This window comes from Anas platyrhynchos, chromosome 3, assembly GCF_047663525.1.
Source record: "Anas platyrhynchos isolate ZD024472 breed Pekin duck chromosome 3, IASCAAS_PekinDuck_T2T, whole genome shotgun sequence".
Classification (NCBI taxonomy): domain Eukaryota; kingdom Metazoa; phylum Chordata; class Aves; order Anseriformes; family Anatidae; genus Anas; species Anas platyrhynchos.
The window spans coordinates 121,299,100-121,325,536 of record NC_092589.1 but is presented as its reverse complement, the minus strand read 5'-3'; the positions used below and the strand labels follow the sequence as shown (position 1 = coordinate 121,325,536).

Here is a 26,437-nt window from a genome sequence, read left to right as displayed (position 1 = left end):
CTGGAAAACAAATCACAATTTTATATGGGTTTAAAAAAATAGGTTCTTATGTTATTTTCTCGGGACAACCTGACCCTAGTGCAGGAGAACTCCGGTCGAGGCCTTCTCACTCAGCAGTCAATACCCATAGGGGTTGCCTCCCTTGGTAGACCATACACACCGCAGTGGAGGGTCCTGCCCCAGGTCTTGCCTTCTCCCCTTCCTCCCTTCAGGCTTGTCCCCTTTGTCTGGTGCCCTTAATTCATGCACAGTCTCGTTGCCAGAATATTAGTCCCTCTTTAGCCTTAGTTTCAGTTCCCTAGGAGTGGACTCAACCCTCCAAGCTTCGGTAGTTATTGGTCCCTTTACTCTGGATGCGTGGGTCCAACCCCTTTCTGCTGTTCTCACAGCTGTTTCAGGAGTAAGTAAAACAAGGTATAGTCCCTCCCACTGGGGGCTCAATGATGCTTCCCGCCAGGTTTTTATTAAGACTTTGTCTCTCGGTTGTATCTTATGTATAGCAAATCCTAAAGGTGGTGTTTGAGCCATCATTCCAATTTCTCTTAGCTCTTGTAATCTCCAATAGTACTTACGTATTTCTGGATGATACGATCCTCAACTACATTGTTCCCTAGAGGCATCCCTTGAGAATAAGGCATACCATATAACATTTCATATGGCGATAATCCAGTCCCACTGTGTGGTTTAGTTCTTACGTTTAAAAGTGCCAATGGTAAGCATTTTGTCCAGCGCATTTGTGTCTCCATTATTAACTTAGCCAATTGTTTTATCATTTGATTCATTCTTTCTACTTTCCCTGAGCTTTGTGAGTGCCACAGAGTATGGTATTCCCACCGAATACCTAATGATTGACATAATAATTTTATTATTTTAGAAGTAAAGTGTGTGCCCTGATCAGAATCAATGTACTGGATATGCAATGTACTGGATAGCATACTACGTAGCATACGCCCTATAGTTCTGCAAAAATCTTAAGGGACCTAGAACCACAAAGTAAACACACAAAGTAACATCATCATCCTATCCATAAACATGCTATAACAATTGCTTACCTGAAGAAGCGCTGCATGTAATACAGGCACCTACTACTAGATTGCTTTACTATCACAGATCCTACTAGTCACCACCTCAAAAAGATGGGCTTACGGGTCTCTACTTGGAAACACATCAGTCCATAGGATCTGACCCACCTAAAGAACCTCTTTAGCAAACTGTGCTAAATATCCCTCTATTAAGTGAATTCCAAGCACTTAAAAATGTAGAAATACATAGACTCCAGCCTGCCTAGAGAACCCTGCAACTGACTGAAGGAAAAACAAAGCACTTACCCCAAAGAGCAGCCCAGGCAGAAGGAGCTTTCTGATGGCATGCCTGGGGCTTATATCCCTTTTGGTCCCACCCAGCACCCAAACCCAATCACCTAGGAAAGGAGAGGGGCAAAGCACAAGAAAGTAGGAAGAGAGCGGGAGGAGCACCTGTGTTTTTTACTGTTTGTTCTTTCGTTTATTTTTTTTCCCTAGGTTATGTGAACAACATGCAGAGTGCAGACAAAAGAACTGGGGTTTCTCTAGAAGCAACAAACACCATGCTTTTGCTGCAGCTTTTAATATTGAAAGGACAATATGACCAAGCAAGTAACTGAATTATTTTTAACTGGAATTAGCTCAAACTCTTTCTTAACATAGGAAGAAAAATCTGATATTACACATCAAAAAAAAAAAAAAAAAAAAAAAAAAATGTAATAAGCAGGTGGAATCAGAGGGCTCCCGCGGACGCCACAGCGCATGTGCGGCGCCGCTCCGCCTGCAGTACGCACTTCCCACCAGCAGGCGGCGGCAGACGGCACCCGCGGCGCCACTGCGCATGCGCAGAGCAGCGCCGCTTGCAGTACACAATTCTCAGCAGCAGATGGCGCCCACGTGCGACGCCGCGCATGCGCAGCACCGCCCCGCCTGCAGTACACAATTCCAACCACGAGATGGCGGCAGATTGCGCCCGCTTGCACTGTGAGGAATGTTTTAACAATTTCAATTCGTGTCCATAAAGAACAATTCTGTTTGAATCCTGTCTGCCTCTGAGTCCTGCACCGGCAATTTAATTCTTGAACCACAGATGCAGTGTGTCCCAGTCTCCCCCTCATTCTAGTCAATTTATCACGTCTTCAGAAAACACTCCTTAAATTTATGAACCTGTTTGCTTTTGTTATTCCGGACTTCTATTTCTAACAGTTACAGCCTTTTTTCCTGTCTTCTTTGAGATTAACCTAACACTGCTATAGATGTGTCTGTGAATGGCTGGGGAAGAATGTTTTAATTACTCGTGAAGCGTCAAATAAGAAAGCTGTTTGTGTTTGATGTCTGGGAGTTTCAGAACAACTGATAACAACTAGTGACTGTTATGGGATACTATGTGGATCTTTGGTATCTGGCCAGGGGGCCGAGAGATTAAGAGGAAGGAAAAAGAAGCTGAAGGACAGTTGGGAGACAAGACCTGCAGAAAGTGTTCTATAAACTTGGAATTGTGCCGAGTGAGTACAAAGGTGAGAGGAAGACTACGAGTCTTCAGCATGAAAGACCCCTAGAGACCCCCAGAGGAGACTGATGCGCATGCTCCAGTAGGAGGGACTGGACCCCGGAAGCTAATTATAATAATCTATTTTTTTTAGAAGTAGTAATGAATATGTATTAGTCTAGGAGCATAAAAATCAGCTGCTTGATGTAACTGGTGTGCGTCCTGGTGAAGCGGAGACTCCCGGTGCACCCAGCGCTGTTTGCTTACCTCTATTCCTTTATATTCTTCTAATAAATCCTATTTTTTTATTTAATCCTGATTTGAATCCTGAGCCATTTATAACACACTATTGCGCATGCGCAGTGCCACCTGCAGTACCCACTCTCCAGCAGCTGGTGGCGGCAGAGGGCGGGTGCCAAGGTGCATGCGCGGCGCTGCCTGCAGTACCCAATTCCCACCAGTAGGTGGCGTCCCGAGTATGGCAGGCATGGCTTCCCAGACCGTTTTCCCGGAGAAAGCACAAAGGAAAGCAGCAGAAATTTGCACCCCACGACGCGTCGGGGAAGAAGTATCTGCCCTGAGCAACGTGCGGCTCAAAGCTGGGAAGTTGCACGACAGTAACCTGAAACAATACTTTTTCTACCAGGACAAAAAGGCAGGGAGATAATAGCAAACCCAATGTGACCAATGGGATGTTCAGAGCCCACCGACCACAACTCCCAGCTTGCTCCGGGAGAAGCAAGCAGCGGCTTGAACACCGCAGAGCCACCGTCAGGCTTCCCGTCCTGCAGCCCAGTGCCCACAGACCCGTGCCTGCCACCCCCGGCCATCCCCACATGGACTTTCCCTGGCTTGGCTGCCAATTCCGCAGCACCCGGCCTCCCCAACACCCTCCCCTGCCCTGGGGGTCCTGTCAGAAACCCCCAGCCTCCACACACACTTGCGCCTCCACAAGCAGTCCCCGCCCCACAGAGCAGTCCCCCCCTGGCCTGGGGAGCAAAGACAGCAGGGGGCTGTGACCGACACGAGGCCAACCCCCCAGCCCCTTGCCCCCTCCACACCCACCCCACTACCGAACCTACACCCACACACACTGGACGGCCACTTCCTGGAGCTGGCCACAACCAAAGGGGACACGGGCCAGAAAGCAAACTTTATTAAACTGCTGTCAGGATTCCCAGGAGAGAGGGGGGGCTGCGGTGGGGCTCCCTGCCCAGTCATTCTCCCCTTCCCCTGGTGGGCAAGGCATCGAACAGTGTCCATCCATCCCTGCATCCATCCCTGCGTTGGGAACAGCTGCTGGAAGTGGGCTTCTCACTGTCACTGCTTTGGGCAGTTGTGGAATAACTGCCTGAAGTAACTGCACATTAAACTAATATTCACCTTTTAAAGAAAACATACAGCATTGAAGAAGCTTTCTTCAATGGGAGTCATTACACAAAGCCACACTCCGTAAATTAACTACTACAGTTAAGATCGTTTTAATTAAAAATACCTTGGCAGCAATGCTATCACTGCAAACATAGCACTGCAAAAAAATTCAACTCAATATAAAGGAAAGGGCAAGCTAACAGCACAAATAACATGACTGAAGGTGTCTGCAACAACTACCTTGTAGATGGTTGTCCACAGCCCTCGGATTTCATGGTCGTCTTTCCTGACAGATGAATACTGGAAGAACAGAAAAGATACACAATGTGTCCACAAAAGTCTTTGGGGAGACTACTGAAAGGAAAACCAAACCAAAAAATTAGAAACAGCAAGTGGTGTGTACATCAGTTTTGTTAACAGAGCACCACTGACGTACTAGGAATTTCCACATTCTTCGCCCTCCTCTACCTTGAAAATGTCACCCAATTCTGTCAGTGCTCTCCATCAGCATTTCTTTAATTTTTAATTTTCACGTGGACATCTGAGGAAAACATTTCGAGTCCCTGTCATCGAGGGAGAAGAGGAGAGAAAACAAAAAAAAAAGAAAAAAAAAGAGGGATGAGAGGGGAAGAAGCACAGCCATTCCTTTCCTCAGTAACAAGAGCAAAAAGCTCAGTCGCTCAGCAACAACGTGCTTTGAAAGATAAGACAAAGAAGAAGCTGCACGTTATTTTATCTCAGCTATAGGGTCACATGTATTTGTACCTGCTCATTTATTCATCTGCCAGTGTACTTTGCTACAGACGCTACAGAACATAGAAACTGCAAGGTTACTACTACCTTTTGTGACCAATGCAATCTTCGACAGGAACAGCTATCTAAAAGAGCCAACAAAATCCCCTTCGTCGACAGCCATCTGAACTTTTATTGTCTAACAATAGTCCTACAAACATCCCCCGGGATGCTCAACTTCTCAAACTTTCCGTTCAACTTGAGGCAGAACAAGCCCTTACCCTGGACACCTTCACCTGGCTCTACACTGCTAGCAGAGTACCACTCCGATACTGTCCAGTATGCGCTGCAGCCTACTCACTTACATGTATTTACAGCAGCCTGATTAGAAACGCTCACAGAGAGACAAATGAAAATTCCACCCTTTCTTTCAGAACAACAAATAAATAAATACGACATGGTAAGGAAGAAAAGCTGAACACATGGGATGCGTTCCTTTACCAAGGGACAGATCCAACATCAGCACAAGGAGTCTTTGGACACGTGAGCCATCATCCACAACAGCTATTGGGACAAGCCAAACGCATGCACACAAGCCTCAATTTAAAAAACACATTAAGTTCATTTACAGCTTATGGAAATAACAAACTACAGCTTAGATTCATTTAGATTGCATCAGATTAGAGACTGCCTTCTTCAAAATGCACAGGGGGGTGGGGAAACCAGCCTTTCAAACTTGTTGCCTAACAAGAGACGGCCCTTCTCCTCCACAGGTTAAGTTCTTCCAAGCATTGTACTGTTTCTGGATTTTCAGAATCGCAGAATCATCTAGGTTGGAAGAGACCTCCAAGATCACCTAGTCCAACCTCTGACCTAACACTAACAAGTCCTCCACGAAACCATATCACTAAGCTCTACATCTAAATGTCTTTTTAAGACCTCCAGGGACGGTGACTCAACCACTTCCCTGGGCAGCCCATTCCAATGCCTAACAACCCTTTTGGTAAAGAAGCTTTTCCTAATATCCATCCTAAACCTCCCCTGGCACAACTTTAGCCCATTCCTCCTCATCCTATCTCCCGTTGTGGGGTTATTCTGGGTCGTGCCTGCGTGCACAAGGGGAAGGGTCTGGGGTGCCTGCAAGCACAGTGGGAGGGGTCCTGGGTTCCTGGGTGGGACGCTTTGGCGCTATGTAAGATACTGTCACGTAGCAATAAATTGGGCTTATGGCACAGAATGCTGGTCGTTGTGTCCGTTTGTCCCAGGGCCTTTTGGTCGGGTTATCCGACATTTGGTGACCCCGATGTGATACGATTCTCAACGTGAAACCGGTTGGCGCAAGTTAGGCGTGGTGTGTACATGCTAGGTACGCAGGTGGCCATGGGGCCTAGAGTCGACGAGGTGGTGAGTACTGTTAAATCCTTGGCCAAGGAAGTAGGGATAACACTACGAAAGAAGGACGTACACTCCCTCTTGCTCTGGGTGACACGCCGGAATCTGGCAGAGTCTCCTGTCCATTGCTTGAGACAGACTGTTTTAGAAACAGTGGGACGGGATTTATTTGATAGCGCCTGTATCGGGAACAAAGAGGCGCTGACTTTATTTCCGACGTATGGGTCGGTGCGAGCGGTTTTGGAAAAGGTAGTCAACGTGACATGCCTGTGGGCTGCTGTGCACCGCATGCTTTTGTCTGATGGGGACGGTGAGGATAAGCGGGCTCCTATGGAGCTGCCGGTAAATAACAATCTAAAGGAGGGGTCAGGGCAGGCGAAGGAGGAGGCTCGATCGGGAGATGAAAATAATGTGGAGCAGGAGAAAGAAGAAGGTGGGAACCCCCTTGTGGCCCTCCTGCGAGTTTAGTTAGATCATGAAAAAATAGCACTGCCTAGCGCTCCCCCGGCAGAAGGGAATGCGGTACATACTTAATCGGAGGGATCCTTTTGGGGGTAAATAAGAAGGGCTCCCTTATCCTATTCCCTGCTGGGGGTCCTGAAGGGGTAGGGGTGGCATCTGGGCAGGCACGTGGGAGAACAGACCAACCTCCACCTTGCTACAGCCTCCTTTAAAGGTATCTATAGAGTGCGATAAAGTCACCCCTGAGCCTCTTCTTTTCCAGACTGAATCCCAGCTCTTTCAGCCGCTCCTTGTAAGACTTGTTCTCCAGACCCCTCACCAGGTTCGTTGTCCTTCTCTGGACACGCTCGAGCACCTGGATCTTCTTGCAGGCCCAAAACTGAACACAGTACTCGAGGTGTGGCCTCACCAGAGCCGAGTACAGGGACAGCCACAATGGGATAGTCCTACCGGCATGAGTCGGGGATGCTTCAGTGGGGGTTTATTTGACACTGAAGTAGGTTTCCTGCGGGCACAAGATGGAAGGTAAGTGAAGGTACTTTCTGAACCACAACACTTGTGCGATATTGGACCTGAGGGGACCACTCAAAGCCTGCAATCACTGAACAAGTATGTAGGGAACCCTACAGGAAACAGAGCTTTTGTTCTGTGAAGCTCTTCTCCTATTGAGAAGAGGACCTTTTCTATTCAGTGTCTTTACTGAAATTTAGTCTACTTCCTAGTTGTTTTGGCATGTTAGCCTTCATAGAAGCCAAGAGATTTTAAACTGACAAGCACCATGTAAAATTCTTGTTCTCAGACTACAGGAAATTTTAATCAGGATGCTAGTTACTAGAAAAGTCTGTGTCTGTTTCATGCAAATCAAGTAGCTAAACCACAAACAGTAGTCTGCAGGAAGAATACTTTAAAAGGTGAATTTAAATAGAAGGATAATACTCACTTTGTTTTAGCTTTGCTTCTGATAAACTAGACTGAACCTAGTAAGACGTGCTATCTAAATTTGAAATCGTGATGCTCTTGGAAAGCTCTGCTTTAGTAAAAGCAGTAACCATATCAGAGGTGGCACTTAACAGCTGGTTGTCTGTGTCCTCCTGCCCCGTCTGTGCTTGTAAAATTCACAAAAATTATTTTTCCACAAACCTGTACAACTTGTACTAGCAGATCCAGCTGCCAGAGCCTCACTGAGAAATCTCCTTCTAGCAAGCCCACAGTAAAAAGGAAAAGATTCCAGAGTTACAAATGGTAAACAACAAGAGAACACGTGTGCCCCACTGGTATCTATCAAGAAAACAAGTATTAGCCCATGTCCAAGTATTTATCTACATGTCATGGAAACGCTCATCTACAGAAACCCCTTGGTTTTAAGTTACATACAGATATGTACAGCAATTACACAGCCATGCATGCTTCAGTTCTTAGTCTACCGAGAATCAAGCCAGTTCTCATGGGAATTTTATTTACTCAGTATTTTCTTAAGAGTCATCTGTATTGTGTCTATTTAATGCAAGTAAGATGCATTTGCTGTGCATCCAGATGGGTGGGCTCTAAGTGCTGTAAGGGCAGAAAAAATTTCTCACATTAGAAAGGTGAAATGGAAACTGCTATTAACCATCACACATTTGTTACTTCATAAAATATATTTAATTAAAAATAACGTATCAAACACTAGGTTGATGGAATATTATTAAACTACTTTGCTTTCAATTATTTATAGACTAAATGAAGCTTGTCTACTTCTCTAAAAGACCTTACATTTTTATCTCCAAAACCATAATACCTGGGGGGGGGGGGCAGGGAACAAAACACAAGAGTTGCTCTTTAGATCACTATCTCAGAAAAAAAAAGAACACTTACATATCAGGCATTTCATGCTGTGGAAGTTCTGCTTCTGTCCTGGATGTACCACACACCTGTCTGCATGAGGTGAACATACTGCACTTCTGGAAACCAGTAAGATTATAATGCTCTCAAAACTCAAAATCTAAGCTCTCACCAGACATATCTAAACAATTTGGTACACAAGAAAGTGCAATCCGTTTCCTTCAGGTTTAGGAAGTCACAGTGGCAGATGACCAAATATACAGTCAGTTGGATATAAAACCTTCTACTCATATGACCAACAGTTACTGCAGGAAGAAAGATAGATACAGTATCAATGTATCATAGGGAGCTGTTCATAGAGGTAAGACTTCATGCATGGTTCCATTCAAGTTTCTTTATGCTGTTTCTTTACTTTTAATTCCATTTCAATGGATTCCAAACCCTTTATTTCTGAGGGTCTCATTCATTCTGATTGCTTCTTCTCTGGTATTTCACCCGTGTCTCTTGCATAAAATTTCTGAAGGCTGGTTCTTCATGACTCTCCTCAGTAACTGAGAGAAAACAAACAAACAAACAACACAGTTCACTATTTCAGCATTCATTCTACTTCTGTTCCTAAAGAAAGCTAGAGTCAGGCTAGTCAGAGTGACACAAAGTCTACTTGGTCTCCAATTTCATTACAAGGGAGAGGAAAGAGGTGATCTTGTAATGGTAAATATGGTAAATAAGGTAAATATGAATGTAACAGGGTAAGTACGAAGATAGCTCACAGACTATCTAAACACAGTATCACACACTGTTAAGAACTTAAAAGATTGTTTTAAGAACAGAGTGACAGGAATAGGGAAGAAAGACAGGGATGGGAACGGGAGGACCATAAAGAAGATGAAATGTGCGTTCAACAGGTTCAGGGGGTCACTGCATGCATGGTCCAAACATAACAAGTTCTCTGGTAAAAACATATTGTTTTATGTATTGTTGTATTAAAAATAATTACTTGAATATACAATTTACAATTGAACTTTCACAAAGAATACAGTGTGGAATCACTGGACTGAGCAGTGCGGGTGGGCTACTGCTATAAATTCATACACGTATTTAGATGACCAAACGTTTGCTCGTCTCCTAGGCTCTTGTTACAGCTAATACAGCTATTGAAATACAGATAATATTTCATGCCTAGACAAGCAGCTTTTAGATCAGAACAGATCTCTCCTTCCCTTACCTTCATGGTCAATGTCATCAGTATCACTCTCCCTCTCTTCTTCTTCTTCATCAAGAGTTCCTCGTGTTAGGATCAGCTCAGAGGGACCCATTGCAGAAGCATCATCAGACCCTTGGAAGGAACAGAAATGGCTATACACAAAACAGCACACTAACAGTAAGTTAGCTCCCTCCCTGACAACTTCTATTTACATACAACAAAAACAAGTACCTACTCTAAAGGGACGGAAAGCTACTTATAGGTTCCAAAGATACAGGACAGGCTGTATCAACACCATACTGAACAACTCATATAAGGTAACAGCTCAGCCAAGAGCAGAGCTTTCTCATTGTCCATTTTGACTATTTCACCTTTTCTAAAATACTTGATTATTCACAGTATACCCGTTGTTTTACCTACACACTAGGGTTTCCTCTTCTCACATGTGTGATTAACACATGGGAGAGCTAAGTCTGACCCATCCCCAGGAACTGGCGTCCCACTCCACTAAGATGAAGTTGCTATTATGCTTTTACAGTGAAGACAGAAAAGCACCATGCTACTTTTCAAGGCAGGCTCTTCAGAGAACTTCTGCAATAAACGTAATATTGCTAGTTAAAATACCTGCAAGTGTGTTGCCCTGCATACACACGGTGCCCATGTCCTTCCACAAGTGTTCCAGCTGATCTCTCTTTTGTTTATTTTGAACTTTCTCCTGTGGGTACAAAGTTACATTTGGCTTATGAACATTTTCAAAACGTATTTCTCCCAATACTTGCAGTCTGTCCTCTGGGGTGGGGTGGTGAAGTCAACAAGCATGTCTTATATTACAACTAAATCACAGAATCATAAAGGTTGGGAAAGACCTCCAAGATCATCTGGTCCAACCATCACCCTACCACCAATATCACCCACTAAACCATGTTCCTAGGCACCACGTCCAACCTTTCCTTAAACACCCCCAGGGCCGGTGATGCCACCACCTCCCCAGCCAACCTGTTCCGATGCCTGACTGCACTTTCTGAGAATAAATTTCTCCTAATTTCCAACCTAAGCCTTCCCTGGCACAACTTGAGGCCGCTCCTTCTTGTCCTATCACTAGTTACCTGTGAGAAGAGATGCTGACCCCCAGCTCCCCACACCTTCCTTTCAGGGAGTTGGAGAGAGCAATAAGGTCTCCCCAAGCTGGTCACCAGATGGATTTCACTCCGTTTGCTGCTACTCTCTGAGCCTGGCCAGTTTTTAACCTACCAAAGAGTGCACCTGTCCAAGCCATGGGCTGCCAGCTTCTCCGGGAGAATACTGTGGGAGAATGTGTCAAAAGCTTTGCCGAAATCTAGGCAGGTTATGTCAACAGCCTTTCTGTCATTCACCAGGTGGGTCACCCAGTCAGAGAAGGAGATGAGAATGGTCAGGCAGCACTTGCCTTTCATGAACCCATGCTGACTGGGCTTGATCCCCCAGTTGTCTCACATATGCTGTAGGATTGCATTCAAGATGACCCGTTCTGTCATCTTTCCTGGCACTATGGTCAGGCTGACAGGCCTGTAGTTCCCCAGGTCCTCCTTATGACCCTTCTTATAGATGGGTGTCACATTAGCAAGTCTCTGGTCATCCGGGACCTTTCCAGATGACCAGGACCACTGACAGATGAAGAAAAGCAGCCCAGCAATCACATCCGCCAATTCCCTCAGCACACTTGGGTGGATCCCATCTGGCCCCATGGGCTTGTGACAGTCCAGGTGGAGCAGCAGGTCTCTAACTGTTTCCATCTGAACTGTGGGTGGTTTCTTCTTCTCCCCGTCCCAGACTTCCAGTTCAGGAGGCTGAGTACCCTGAGGATAAGTGGTCTGACTAGTAAAGACAGTTGTAAAGAAGACATTAAGAACCTCAGCCTTCTCATCCTCAGTAGTCACGTTCCCCCGTGTCCAATAAAGGATGGAGATTCTCCTTGGCCCTCTTTTTACTGCCAATATATTTTTTAAAACATTTTTTGTTATCCTTAACCATAGTGACCAGATTGAGCTTGAGTTGGGCTTTAGATTTCCTGTTTTTTTGTCTGCATAAACTGGCAACTTCCTTGTACTCTCCCCGAGTTGCCCGTCCCTTCTTCCACTGGACATAAACACTGAAAGTTACAAAGAACTTTTGTTTAAGCATGGAAAACAACCTCCAGTGTAAACTTAATGAAAATTTGCAGCAGCACCTGGAAAACAAACTTGGTGAAGTTGTGCCTGCAGAGAACTACCCTTGCACAATCAGAACTCAAGATAAGCAAAGCTACTCATTTTGGTACTCCAGTCTTCATTATTAATTGTCTCAGTCAAAACAGCAAACTTGACTGGTGCAGAAAGATGCAATGATATTCTTAACAAACCACCTTGGAAAGTTTTTTTTAAAAAAAAAAAAAAAATCACCACCACCACCAAAGTATCCTTCTGAACAGAAAATACCACAATCATTTTCTCACAATCTGCCCTAATAAACTTGAATTATTTAGCACTAGAACATTGATCAACATCTATTTTACAAAACATCTGCATTTTTGCAAAGATATGCTCCACCAAGCCTGGGGAAAAAGACAGATTGTGAGCTTCAGGAACACTTTTTCCACACCACGTATGAATAGTAAATGAAATGTTAGATCCTCCCAATGCAGAGGCAATTGTACGTATAAAATTGATCCCCAAGATACGCTGCCTCAGTATACAATAGTTAAAAATACTTACCAATGTTTTCCTCAGACGCTCATATTCTGGACGATATTCCCTGCAAAGATAAATACACAGAGTGCATTCACTCTCAATTAATACATCATTCATATTAAGTATGGATCATTTTGGAGGTTTATTGCTACCCCAAACAATTTTTTTTTAGGCTTTCATGCTTGAGAGAGGTTTTGAAAAGACAAATCATACTTGTACCTGCATTTGGATTCTGAAACTAGAGGATGCATAATAAGTAAAACCGAACAAACATACTTCATTAAAATGCCAAACCTTTCTCACACATTTTTGTTGGATATAATAATAATACTAATAAAATAAATAAAAAAAAAAAAACAGCCCAATAGAGCAGATCACTTACTCTCCTCTAACTACAGACATAGCTTTCTCTGCCAGCACCTGTGCATCCTGAGACAGTTCAGTGGGAACTCTTAGAGGAAGACAACACATATCCTGCTCACCTACTCCCGAGCACATCACAGGAGGGCTGTCAACCCCCATGGTCCAGGCATGAAATCCATCATCATGAGTCATAAGGAATAGCTATCTGATCACCTTATGAGGATGGGGGTGGCTGCCTAAGTGTGTGGGACACATTATGGGGTTCCGGAAAAGAGCATCTGGGGATTGTGTGGGATTTATTATGCAATGTTTAGAGAAGGAATCAAAGGCAGGAAAAGGGAGGGATTGAGACTGGGGGAGAAACAAGCATGAGATATAGAGGGATAAGGGAATAACAGGCTCTGTTCATAGGTAAGCAGTAATTAATCAGCATGCTTGTCTGGTCATGCCCTGCACCTGATAAAAACAGTCTGTCCTATAACCTTATTAAACTCCACCTTCCAATACTTTCTAATAAGAGAAGACTCTTGCTCTGTGTACATATGTGTATAGGAGTCTGTGGTATCAGTGACTATGCAAGCGCAGGTTCATCAGTGAGTGTGTGATTGTTAGTGAAGATCAAACTTAACTAGCTGAAGAGCAGGATAGATCAAGCCAGAGCAGCTGGAGGGTAGGTGAAGTGGTCTGGGAGCCAGTGCAACAGGGAGTTGGCCACCTATGGGTGTTAGAGTGCCTGTGTATCTCTAGGGGCAAGAGCACATGGGAGTCAGCTACTGGAACCAGGGGAATCCCAGAAAGTGCATGGGAGATAGTCTGTATCATCAACCAGAGCTGGGCTAGGGTCTCAAAGACTCATATTTCCAGGTGGCAGCAACTGCGAGAAAGGGATCCGGAAGAAGCTACTCAGCAGACTGAGCCTCTGAGCCTAGCTGCTGGAGGGATCCACATTGTACGTATGTATATAAATTCCCACTAACAGACATTCTTCCTGCTCAGAGATGGGGACAGAATAAGGCCACTGAAGCTATGTTCATGTGAGTGCTCTTTGCATCCATCCGATCTGCACGGCTTGATGTATACATTTATGTGGTGTATACATATGCCTTATGTGCATGTACCTACTGGGAGTACACCTCCAGCCTCACTACTGGTTGGATCTGGGGACATGAAGTTGTAGCAGCCTTGCTCAGGCTGTCTGAACCAGCATGATATATTTTCCTCTAACAGTGATCTATGGTCTGTCTTAGCTATTTCCACGCAACCCAAGTTAGTGGATTTGCTTTCTAATTTTATAGAGAAGTCTGGCAGTATTTCATGAGGAGGAATCCAGTAACAGCACATTCTCAAAGAATTCTTGAATTTCAACTAGCTCGCCTTCTCTATCTACTTCTTTCCAAGGGCAATACAAAGCTGATCATCACACAGAACCAGATCAAAAACCTAACTTCACAAGTTTGCTGGCATAGCTGGCTTTTAGTTTTTATCACTGAATAGCACAAAAATTCACCACTGCATAGGTTATTTTAATTGCTTCATTTTATGCTGACTCTTACATTTAAGAGTATTATAAACATTATGTTACCTTGACTTGAAAAGTGAACACTCCTTCAAATCAAAGGAGCGCGTTCATGAATCGGTAACTTCAGCAAGTATTCAGAGGGTCAGGAACCAAAGCATCACCTTACCTCTCATATTCATCTACAGCTTTAGAAAGCTGAACAAAAAAGTCATCCAGTCCTGTGCCTAGCACAGCAGAAACACCAACCACCTGTAAAAGAAAGCCATATTCCAGAACTGAACAGTAACTGAACCAAATTTTTAGGTAACTGATGGATGATGAGAGCTGGGAAGACTAAACAGTGCCTTGGAAAAAAATACCTAAGGGAATCTAGTGATAACCATTAATCAGCAGCATGAGAGTAAGAATACTGTACTTCTGTCACTCCTCCTTTCAACCTCGTTCTCCACTTAGTTGCTAATGTTTGCTACCCGCTGCTCCCCGCCCCCCCCTTTACCTAAGCTCTTATTTAACCAAGGAAGCTGGGCCTTATTGTCTCTTATAAAGTTTATTGCAGGAAAAGAGGAAACAAACAAAACACAACAATGCAACAGTTAAGAAAAGAAAGCCTGGTTTTACAGACCACTCCTGTGCCTCCAGTCTCAATACCCCCACAGAGTTAAGACAATACAGCACCTAAACATAATGAACAAGATGGGGAAATTGTGGTGGTTTCACACTGATAGACAGCTAAGCTTCACCAATCTCTCAAACCCCTCCCTCTTCAAGGGAACAGAGGGAGAAAATATGATTAAAAAAAAAAAGGGCTCAACTGATGAGAAGGACAGGGAGATTGCTCACCAGTTACCGTCACAGGCAAAACAGTCTCAGCATAGGGAGATTAATGTAATTTATTGCCAACTACTAACAGAGTAGAATAGTGATACACTAAAAACACCTTTCCCCTAATCAATCCTTTTCTACTTACACACACACACACACACACACACACACACCACCAAGCAGCAGAGGGGAACAGGGGTTGTGGTCAGTCCATAATGGCTTCATCATCTACTGCTCCTTCATCTTCACCCTCTTCCCCTGCTCTAGCTTGGGCTCTCAGCATGGATATCTGCTCTGCCATGGTACACCACAAGCTGCATGGGACAGCCTGCTCCACCATTGTTCTCTCCACAGGCTGCAGGGAAACTGCTGTTCTGGCACCTTCTTCACTGATCTTAGTGTCTGTAGGGTTTTTTCCTACATTTTCTCACTTCTCTCTCCCAACTGCTGTTGTGCAACATATTTTTCCTTTCGTAAATATATACTCTCAAAAGAGATGCAACCAGTGTCACTCATTGGCTCAGCTTTGGCCAGCAGTGGGGCCCTTTTGAAACTGATTCTTACCTAGCATGTGGCAGCTTCTAGACTCTTCTCACAGCAACCAATCCTGAAGTTCTGCCACCCCATAAACAAAATCTTGCCACATAAGCCCAATACAAGCAATAAGCAACAATAATAACAATAATAATAATCAAGCCTGTCTTCTATTTACTTGGTTACTGTTAGCAACCCAAGTTGTCATTCAGAACATAGTATTTTAAGTTGTTAGTATAACTGCTGCAGTATCAGTGTACTAAAAATAAGCAACAAAACAGACCACAAGAACTGACCTTTTGTCTCTGAAATTCTGTCTCTGCATTTAGCTGAAGCACATTTAAAAATGTATGCAATCTAACTGCAAATAAGGATTTGGAAGTACTTTAGTCACGCATATGGCACCATTTCAGTCATTTTTGAAATACTGTATATTGTTCTCTACAGACATTTAAAATATTCTTGTTTTAGCTCTATTCTGTCTATATAAATGTAATCATTTATTTCGTCTTTCTTGTAATATCCATAAAAAATACAATTGTTTGCTCTTTCTTAAGTAAAAGCTAATGCAAAGCACAAGTGTCTGAACCCATTTGGCACAGGCTATGGAATCATTATCATATTCCAACATACAGTGTTTTCAGAGAAACTTAATGGATTTGTCCTCTCAACACCTGATAAATGTAAAAAAACTTTCACTTGTCTCAGCAAATATACAGTTTTTTGGCTTGCTTTTGAGATTATTTCCCTTCTTTCTACATAGAAAATTGCCCAATTGTACTTGAGACTTCCAGAACAAGGAACATTATCTGAGATGGGAGACTTTACAACACAGAACATTACCTTTTAGCAGCCCATCTTACCTTTTTTCCAATGATTAATCGCAATTTAAATGCTACTCAGCATGACAAGGAACTGCAGTTACTTTATGTTCAAATCAGCAAATCATCTCCCTAAAGAAAGGTTCAGGAACAAATTCCAATTCAAAAGGGTGGTACAAAGCTCTTTTACAGGATAGAATGCTTGAGGCTGGAATATACCTCTGGAGATCACCTAGCCCAACCTCTTCTGCTCAAAAAAGCAGGATTAATTAGAACAGGCTGCCTAAGATCTTGTCCAAGCAAGCTTTGAGTATCTCCAAAGGCAGAGATTCCACAACCTCTCTGGACAACGTTCTTCCAGTGCTCAATCACAACTTATGTTTATACAACTTCCTGAAATTCACTTCATGTCTGTTGCTTCTTGTTCTTCACCACTGAAAAGAGTCTGCCTCTGTCACATTTACTTCTTTGCATCATGTATTTATATACATAGGTAATGTCCTCCTTGAGCTCCTTCTCTTCTCCAAGCTTTTGTGAAAGTTAGTTAAAAAAAGGAGGAATCTTACCTTCAATGAACTGTAAAATTCATCCAACACTAAACTCATAGAACGAGTCAGGTTACTGACATAGGACGTCTCTTGATTCAGGGCATCTTGAAAAGTCTCAAAGTCCTGCATCCATTCTACCGCAAAGCTGTGATCAATAATGTCAGTCTGGAAGGAGAAGACACACCTTTCAGAAGTAATAATGATTCATTCTTTGTTCCCAGCCTAAGGGTAATTAAAAAAGAAATAATTTGTTTTAAACTTACTCTCATAATGCTGATCTTTTCAAAATATTCAGCCCTGGTCTGAAGTTTTCCAAGGTCTGTTTTTAGTCAAACCAACTACTTCAATACAGGAAGAGGGGGGGAAAAAAAAAAAAAAAAAAAAAAAAAAGCACTATCTCAGTTTGAAGGAGTGTTTAAGAAAAAAAATGAAAGTCTGGTTGTAAAAGTTTCTATGGTTTAGTGGAACGGGGCATTCAAAAATTGCTGTACAAAACAGCTTAATTTGTAAATACTACATGTTATGATTAATGCCAGACAAGAACAGTCTTTGCCAAAGATGCCGTCCTTTCTTGATTGGCTGGGAGGCTGGGGGGCATTTTCTTGCTGGGTAACAGACTACAGGACCTTTATAAATGGAACTGTGCTCTGACCTCAAGAAGCTATTATCTAAACTCAGAGCATGACCATGGTCACAAAACAGGTGAGATGGCTCCATAATTTTACACAGATGAGTAAGTGAACAGTCAGTCTATTAAATAATTTCACAAACAAATCACAGTTCATGCAAATCCTCAGTTATTACAACATAAGCATCTAAAACAGATATATTTAATTTCTCAGCACCAGTAGGAAGGAGTATTTCCTACTGTTATTTAAAAGATTTGTGATGGAACTGAATCCATCAAGGGTCCAAAGCCTAATTTGAGACAACTTGATTAAATTCTATAAAGAAAATTGAATCTGTTCTATAGTTTGGTGCCTTTTTTATTTTCATCTGCAAATCTAACATCCTGTAAATCTATGTCATAGAATCATAGAATGGCTTGGGTTGGAAGGGACTTTAAAGATCATCATGTTCCAACCTGCAATGCGCAGGAACACCTTCTACTAGACCAAAGCCCCATCCATGTTGGCCTTGAACACTTCAGGGGACGGGGCATCCACAGCTTCTCTGGGCAACCTGTTCCAGTGCCTCACCATCCTCATAGTGAAGAATTTCTTCCTAATATCTAATGTAAACCTACCTTCTTTTAGCTTAAAAGCATTACCCTTGTTTTATCCCAGATAGAGTCCCTCCCCATCTTTCCTACAGGCCCTTAAAACACTGGAAGGCCACTATAAGGTCTCCCCAAAACCTTCTCTTCTTTAGGCTAAATAACCCAAGCTTTCTCAGCCTTTCTTCATAGGAGGTGCATGAAGTTATGAATCCTAAACCTTGGGCCTACCTTTCTTTTCACATATTAAAGTCACATACTTTTTTAGTCTTTCCAGAAATCCATTTTGTTAGGATTGATTTTCCTACCTCATGTCTTTCTCTATAAAAAAAAATGCTTAACAGCTTATTCTACAATAACTGTCTAGAGTTAGAAAGAAAACAGCACACAAAAACTTGCTAAGTAAGCACACAGGTATTAAAGACATGCATGGTAGGGATCACTGGGAACATGAGCATAATTGGAGCACATCAGACACTAATCACTGAGTAAGAAGGGGTGAAGTAAAATTTCGCATTCAAAGCATTGGCCTTCTAAAGGAAGCATGCAAGATACACATGCACACACAAAAATTGCTATGTTAGGGAACATCTAATTGAATATGAAGGATGGAAGGATGCCTGTGGGAAGAAGAAAGAACACTCACAACAGAAATCTAATGAGTCTTCTAACACTTGAAATTATGTTAAAGGAGCTGGCTAACTGTCAAGTTTAAAAGCATTCATTTTAGGCTCCAGAACAGTACTTTACACAGCAATGGAGGCATAGCCTCAGCCTAGTAAATACCTGCTTTCCAGCAGATCCTTGTACATTTTAAGTGTAAGCAATTACAACCATACACATTCTGTTGTTTTGCCTGCTAAAAAACATGGGACTCCTTCCTGAAAACAGGCAGGTGTTACACAATTTCTACTGTAAGTCATCAACTTAGTGCTGAGAACCCAGGAATAAGGCAATTGTTTTGAGAAAGCAGTGGAAAGTAAGGGCAGATTCAGTAATGAACTTGCGTTACAAAATTAAGTTTCCTTATAGCATAGGGTTAAGCTTTTAGGAAGGGAGGCCCATCCATGGATAGCATACTTAAAACTGAGTGTAGACAAAACACATAAAACCATCAAAGGAATACTGAAGCAGCATGGATTTCTCTTGGACAGTGTCCCAACATTATACATGCAAAGATTAAGAACAGGACTGGTATCAGTCACCCAGCCAGCTTCAAAGCAGGGAAAATCTACACCTGTAATATGGACATTTAGTGTTTCATAAGCACTAGAAATAGATTTGAAACATGTATTTTACAAAATTCAAACACACACAAAAAGATTTAGGAATAATCCGAAAACCTCAAGAAATCAAACATGTAACAGATACTGCAAAACATTTTTCAAATTTTTAGTATCATGTCTGATTTCAATTTTTCAGTGTAACTGCTTGTCCCTGATTTTTCTTTTGCCTTTCTTTGCCAAATTAAAGACCTCTTCTAGATTCAGTTTTCAGCCTGCAGCTCCTTCTCAGCCTTTTTCCTTTATTTTTCCAGGAAAAAAAAAACATAGTATTAGTAGTAAGTATTGTAGTAAGATGAACACACTATGTTAAAGCAAGATAAGCAGAACAATGTTCTACTGGAACACAGGAATCACAGCTTTAATTTACCTTGTTCATGACAACAATGAAAGGTAGTTTCGTCTTGTATAGGATACTAGAAGGAAAATTAAAAAAAAAAAAAGAGCCATTAAAAATTAATTTAATACTCATTAAAATAGAAAAAATATTAAGCATAAGGCAGATAAGACTTGTGCAAAACTGCATACATGAGGCTTTGTAAAGAAAATATTTTTCTCTGCATCAATTATAAATGATGGATGATAATTTTCAACCAGATCTTGCGTATTGAAGTTGAACAGTCTGTCTATAAAATATATATAAAATATACAATCTCCTTCTACATACCCAGTTGATTTTGATTACTGTTTTCTGATTCTCAGATCCCATTTCTTATTATCCTTGCAGTTTCTAAGTATTTTGACTTAAGTTGAAATCGGTTTTGAGAAATTATTCCTGATCAATGAATTCAAATAACGCAAAATATCTGTAAAGCAAGACTACCTTGAAACACGACTTTACATTGTCATGTCACTGTATGTATTCTAATATCCTCTGCTCAACTCTAACTTCAGAAAATGCAATGTCACATGACATATTTGCATACTCCTATCACAATGATATAGCAATTGACCTTGGTAGAAGGACTAATAGTTGTTTTTTTTTTTAAACCATTTACCAACATTTCATTTACCATAAATTAAGACAGCTCTAAATACGATCTTTACATAGGTATTCAGTCCCTGGTTTAACGTAATAGAAAGCAGAGAAATCCATGTATGAGGAGGAAGTCAATAAATCAGGAGACAGTATGTGTTCACATGACCTCATACCATGCTGAGCTCAAGGCAAATCTAGAAGAGTCACTGAAAACCTCAAGAATAACAAAAAAGGAGTGACGTCATATTATGGGTTTACAAGAAGGGGCTCAAACTAGCCTATATTTATACATCTTTAGATAAATTATTTTATAAGCAACAGGCAATTAGATGTAATCTACCTATCCATCATCAAACTGAAGTCTCATGGATTATTTAATGTTTTCAGTGGCAGCTTTGACCAGATGACCTCCAGGCCTCCTTTGGTACCTAAATTATTTTGTTTACCCAAAGGGGAAACCACCAAGACAGGCAATAACCAAAACAGTAGATTAAATATCTCAATCTGAGGAACCTGCTTTGGCAGGGGGGTTGGATCCGATGATCTTTCAAGGTCCCTTCCAACCCCTACAGTTCAGTTCTGAGATTCTGTGAATAGGAGGTACCGTAACACTAAAAAGGGAATGACTGCATTTTTTGTTTGTTTGTTTTGTTTGTTTTGTTTTCATTGCCAGTAACAGCTTAGTCTAATTAGGGAAAAAAAAAAAAAACTAGCATAGAAGTACTATTGCAACAAAGTAGCTTTTAAGACAAAGATGCTAAACGAAGACAAATCCCAGACTTAACCAAGATTTATCCACAATGGTGCCTAGAATCAACAACTAAATTCAGTCTTGACTGAGAAAGTTGAATGGTTTCAAATCTAGCATGCCTGAGGAGTCTAGTAACATTGCCAGAAAGAGCAAACAAAAGTCACAGATTTTAAGAAGCGAGAGCAAAGACAGGGCTTTCTCATCAACAAACTGCTATGTACTAAAAGAGACAAGCTACAGTAAGCCATAAACTCAAACAACTGCTGCTAATGTGTGTTCAGGAGATGCTATATTGTTACACTATTGTCTGATTGGCATAACAGTTGAGGAACAAAGGAAAAAAAAAAAAAAAAAAAAAGAGCTTACCAATAATCACATAATCTAAAAATGACACATTTTTCTTACTTCTGTTCTCTGTTTTCATTTTTTTTTTGGGATGTGTCCCCACCTGCATATTCTTCACTGGGGTGAACAGGACAACACAGCAAAACACAAGAGTGCTCACACAAGTACAAATCACAGTGTGGAAAGCATCAGAAGGATTTGTAGGTGTAGACAGCCCTACACATTGACATAGCTGTAACTGTAAAGATGTGTATCACCTTTAAATCTCTTTAGAGACTTTGTAGATCTGTAGACTTTGCAAATTAAAAGATTACAGGCAGGAATTCTGTATGCTAAATCTCTACTTGTCAAAAATTTAAGTTTGAATCATCATGTCTCAAACTTAACTACAGTCAATACCTGAAAGAACTGTGGTAAAAAGAGTTAACATTGGAATTCACATATTAAATAATATATGCTCCATTTTTACTTTTACAAAAGAAATCTATTATTCAAGTCAGAAAACAAATTGGATATAGCTATTGTAACATTCTGACTATGCCTTTACCATGGCCAAAAAGACATGGTCCTTCTTCTCAGCCACATTTCCAAGAAATTAAATGGACATATTCTCCTTAACTGAAAAGCTACTCACATGAAGTCTAAACAAAAGGTCGTGTGTCGTTCCTCCCCCCTCCCATCCCTCCCTGATAAATAGCAAGGAGACAAAGCAATCAAAAAAGATGCATTGCATTTTCAGCTTTTCTTACCTACAGGCATACAGCATGTTGGACATAAAGGTGATAGGATTAGTACTGCGAGAGGTGTCCATCACATAAACAACAACAGAAGGAAAAGAGGAAGCCTGGAAATACGTGGAAAAATACAATTTAATTAGAAGTACACGCTGTTCAAAAGGCACTTTTTCCACATAGCCTCAATGTCAAGTTACACAGAATACACTTACTAAAGCTTCAGTTATAATGGTTCCTGATGCTGACCATGTGAACACCTCGATTTGACCTGGTGTGTCAATAATGACATACCTGTTAAGAAGTCACCCGCAACAAACAAAAAGGGAAAAAATTAGTCAAGCACAAGGTCCTGTCATGACTAGACTAACACAGGTACAGAAGAGCAAATCACATGATTATTCTGCTCAGAACAGAAAAGCTTTTCCCAAACAGTGACAAGATTTAAGAACACACCTGAAAAGATTTTTTTTTTAGGATTAGGATTAAATTAGGATATTTAAACCATTTCACATATTTTTTCCACATTGATTCCAGAATAGTAAAACTTGGTAGAATATACTTACTTGGATGCATTTTGTCTTTTTTCAATAAACTTCATCACCTGATTGAAAAAGAAGCAGTACGCATTGTATTTAGACTCAGAACAGGAAACACAAATAGTCATTTCATAACAGAAACATTAAATTGAATAGCCACACATGTACGTATCAAAAAAGCTGGAAGTCTAAGCCTTTCATTGTGTGAAAATAGATGGCTCGAAAATACTCAGACAATGCATATGCCAAAAATTACCTTAATTTTACCCATAATCTAGTACCTGGTGAAAAAAATGACATAATAAATGCAGTTGTTCCCTATTTCCTAAGAGATTGTGCATTGCTTTAATATTGTGAATAAGGATCCCACCTCAGTGCCGATTTAGCATTAAGATTTATGAGAACAGTCAATTATCAAATAACCCTAGGAAAACTTAGCTGATTTCCAGAAGTGAGCTTCCCTATTTCAAAATCTGAGCAATCATATAAAACAAAATGTTATCCTGAACATCATGCAACAGAACAGTTATATACAAAGACTTAGAAATTGACATTCTGTACATATAACTTCCAAATTTTACATAAAAAAAAAAAGAGATGGGAAAAAAAATATATATATCTCCCTTAAATGAGACCTAATGAAATTTGGCTGCTTTTCAAAATAGGGAGAATACTATTAACTCTCAAAAAATATTTAAGGGTTAAACAACAGTGATTTCTGAAGCTCCAGCTACGCAAAAAATCCAGTCCCCAGCACAGTATCCATAGCCCAGTATCACATAGGAAAAACCTCATACCTGATCAAATCTTGTAGCAAAAAGATTGAGAGAGGTCACTATTCCACCATTTGGGCCCAGCCCATATCTAGACACTCCATTTAGGAAAGCTGATGACTATACAGACCTCAGAGGGCTTATTTTTAAATTCTGATAGTAGCTGGCCATTGACCTTGGATGCCTTGCAGCAAAAGACAATTCTCCCCATACACAATTAAGCCTTTTAAGTGATGCAGTACCTGGGCAAGAGAAAGACTACTTGCTATTTGTTAAAACACATGTGATTGACAAAAGGAAAAGAAGCTACAACGTGGCTTCCTCTTACCATTATTCAAGCATTACCATCTCCGGCAAAGAAAAAAAAGAAAAAAAAAGTGCACTTATATACTAAAGCCATCATTGTCTTTCCAAAAAAGATTAACACAGCCAGTAACTCAGAGTTTAACAATGTCCTGAGTGCAGTTCATTTTTAAGATTATGTACTTCAAAAATACAATTAAAAGATTTCTTACACAAATCATTCACAGAAGAATTTAAATGGAAAGAATTGGACTTAACTTTGTAGAGACACTCAAAATGTCTTGAAGATTTCAAAATTGTTTTTCACACATACAGGTCTATACTAATTATGTTCATGGAAACAAAGACTCTTTTAATTGCATCCTGTAATTTCCTTACTGCACAAGAACCAGCACTGATTCATTAGCACATACAGTCTTCTGGGGGTACTGCTCTAAATATCCAAACATGCTAACAGACACACCCCTTAAGCGCTATTTGATGAGATACTTAAACTCCAATGATGGCTAACAGAGACAGCAAAGCAAGTAATGCATCTACATACCAAATTCAAACTTATGTTTGAATGTTTTGCTAGCAACTCCTAATCAAATAACAGCCAAAATCATAATCCTAACCTCCATCATCCCTTCTTTTTCCCTAAGAGTAAATGTAAGAGCCATGCTAGTATGTCAAATCCAAACACTGTATATTAACTCCACCTGCAAAGGCTGTTGCTTGAGAAACAAAGGACCTCCATACCTCTTTGGAACTGCAGTCCTTTTAGTGTAATGTTACTGAACTACAGTTACCAAATTACTGTACCATGTAAGCCATCAGTCCAGTGTCTTAGAGATTCAGAGAGACAACAGTGCTTTGATTACCGTCAATGTGTAAATAGTTTTCTTCACTTACTACAAGCAAACAGTAATTTGAATATTTTTGATAATAAATAACATGAGATTTGTAAATACATGGGGAAAAAGCTGCTGGCTTCCCCCATGAAAAATAAAAGCTCATTGAAAAAAAAAAAAAAAAACACACACAAGAGAAGTGGATGGAGTGCATGCTATTTATAAAAAGGCACTACTAGGCAGAAACACTTTTAGCGCACTTTTTACACCTAAGTATCAAATCTTATTTAACATGTATTTCTAATCTCTCATGTAAGAAGTACAGTGAAAAATCATGCACTAGTCTGCATTGTTGCAATCCCAATGCCTCCTGTCCCCTTTATCTTGATGTGAAGAAGTGACAGGCAACTTTTACAAAATCCAAGATTTCAAAGATTACTGTAAGACTTAAAAACAAAAAAAAAAAAAGGATACTGTTTCATGACTTCTTTGTACTTCACAGTGTCCCGGATATCTAAAGTGGGAATACACATAAATAGTTTTAATATATTTCTTTTAAAACAGTCTTATTGATTTGCTGACTAGTGAAAGCCTTTCCCTTTCTAGCGAGTCTCCTTTTTCCTCACTAATAGATCTAGAACCAACAGAAAAAATCCCACAAGCAGAATAAATAAGATTTAACAGATTGTCATAATATACATGAAATTCACTGTTACTCCTCTGAAACAGCACCAGGTTAAGTTTTTGAGCAGTAACTACTTCAACTGAATTTTATTCTCAGCTCATCAACAACAGTTAATAAAGCATATATATTTAACCATCTTATGCGAGATCCAGCACTACAATGCATTATGGAATCCTTCATCTGACATCAATAAAAGCACTTTGGTACCACCAGCTTTCTTATTTTCTACAGAGACAGACTGACAAACGTTAGAAAGTTTGAAAGAGAGAACCCTCACAAACCTAAGGATTGGTATGGTAAGCTTTTAGGAACTGCAAACCTTTTGGAATGGCCAGATATAAAGCCTGTTTATTGTTATTTTCTCTACAATCAACGTTTTCAAAAGAGCTTTAAAAAGTTATTTGGTTGCACTTACAGCTACCACAGCTCTGAAAACAGGAAACCTGATCGAATCTGCTAAAATGCTCATTGCAAATGAAAGGAAAAAAGGTGCACATTAAACCACACAAAATAATACAAAGTATGTACAAATGCAATAGTAGAACGGTTTCGGTCCTAAAAATTCACAATCAAGGGAAAAAAAAAAAAAAAAGTTCTCCTCGCGGTAGGACTTCGTATCTCTTAAAGAGAAGATAAATAGCCTAATTAAATGCCTTACATAACACAGCCTCCCTCCCTTTCTGCGAAACATCAGAAAAACAGTATACCAAAAAAAGGGTTAACTTATGGCAAAAGATATTTTTCTGTTCTTGTGGACTCGACAAATACGCGCCAGCTCTGATCTCGGACCACCCCTCCATCTTTCACCAACCTCAAGCTGCCGACCACCCGGCACAGCACCAGCGAGCCGGACTCGCGTCGGCGCGGCGGGACTCACCGATGTTGGCAGGGAAGGGCAGGCTGTGCACGGCGGGGTCCAGGTTGATCACGTACGGAGGGCAGCGCTGGCCGTGCAAGTGAGCCGCGAGTCGCTAAGGGGACACGAGAAGGCGTCAGGCCCCGCCCGACGCGGAGACAGGGGCGGGCAAACCGACAGCTCCCCGCTGCCGTCTCTCACCTGCACAAAGGTGGTCTTCCCGGAGCCCGCCATGCCCAGCACCAGGACGCACACCGGCGCTGCCGCCGCCGCCGCCATCTTCCCAGCAGCCGCTTGTTCTTCCGGGGCGCGGTGGGGAGGCGGGGACCAGCCTCGCA

General features: G+C 41.3%; 2 protein-coding genes across 5 annotated transcripts in view; both read right to left on the bottom strand.

The window, feature by feature from the left end:
* The window catches only part of LOC119716671 (ATPase family AAA domain-containing protein 2-like), a 24,051-nt gene extending 19,700 nt beyond the window's left edge, over positions 1-4,351 (bottom strand). Inside the window, exon 1 of the mRNA XM_072036729.1 lies at positions 4,123-4,351. Coding sequence (XP_071892830.1) covers positions 4,123-4,157 — 35 coding nt within the window. The 5' untranslated portion in view covers positions 4,158-4,351. The remainder of the gene's footprint in view (positions 1-4,122) is intronic.
* On the bottom strand, positions 3,969-26,437 carry GPN1 (GPN-loop GTPase 1). 4 transcript variants are annotated; one of them, XM_027455548.3, is made up of 15 exons: positions 26,301-26,437; positions 26,121-26,214; positions 25,033-25,072; positions 23,447-23,513; positions 22,677-22,714; positions 22,326-22,404; positions 22,129-22,223; positions 19,675-19,720; positions 16,824-16,970; positions 14,247-14,329; positions 12,223-12,262; positions 10,118-10,208; positions 9,515-9,625; positions 4,351-8,840; positions 3,969-4,182 (listed from the first exon to the last, which is right to left on the bottom strand). In XM_027455548.3, exons 1-14 carry the CDS (start codon positions 26,376-26,378, stop codon positions 8,749-8,751), a joined length of 1,101 nt encoding a protein of 366 aa, XP_027311349.1. In that variant the 5' UTR covers positions 26,379-26,437; the 3' UTR covers positions 3,969-4,182; positions 4,351-8,748. The 4 variants fall into 4 exon arrangements, with proteins under 4 accessions (XP_027311349.1, XP_005017478.1, XP_038033664.1 ...); XM_005017421.6 differs by lacking the exons at positions 3,969-4,182; positions 26,301-26,437 and having other exon boundaries at positions 8,087-8,840; positions 26,055-26,197; XM_038177736.2 differs by lacking the exons at positions 3,969-4,182; positions 23,447-23,513; positions 25,033-25,072 and having other exon boundaries at positions 8,087-8,840; positions 26,301-26,325.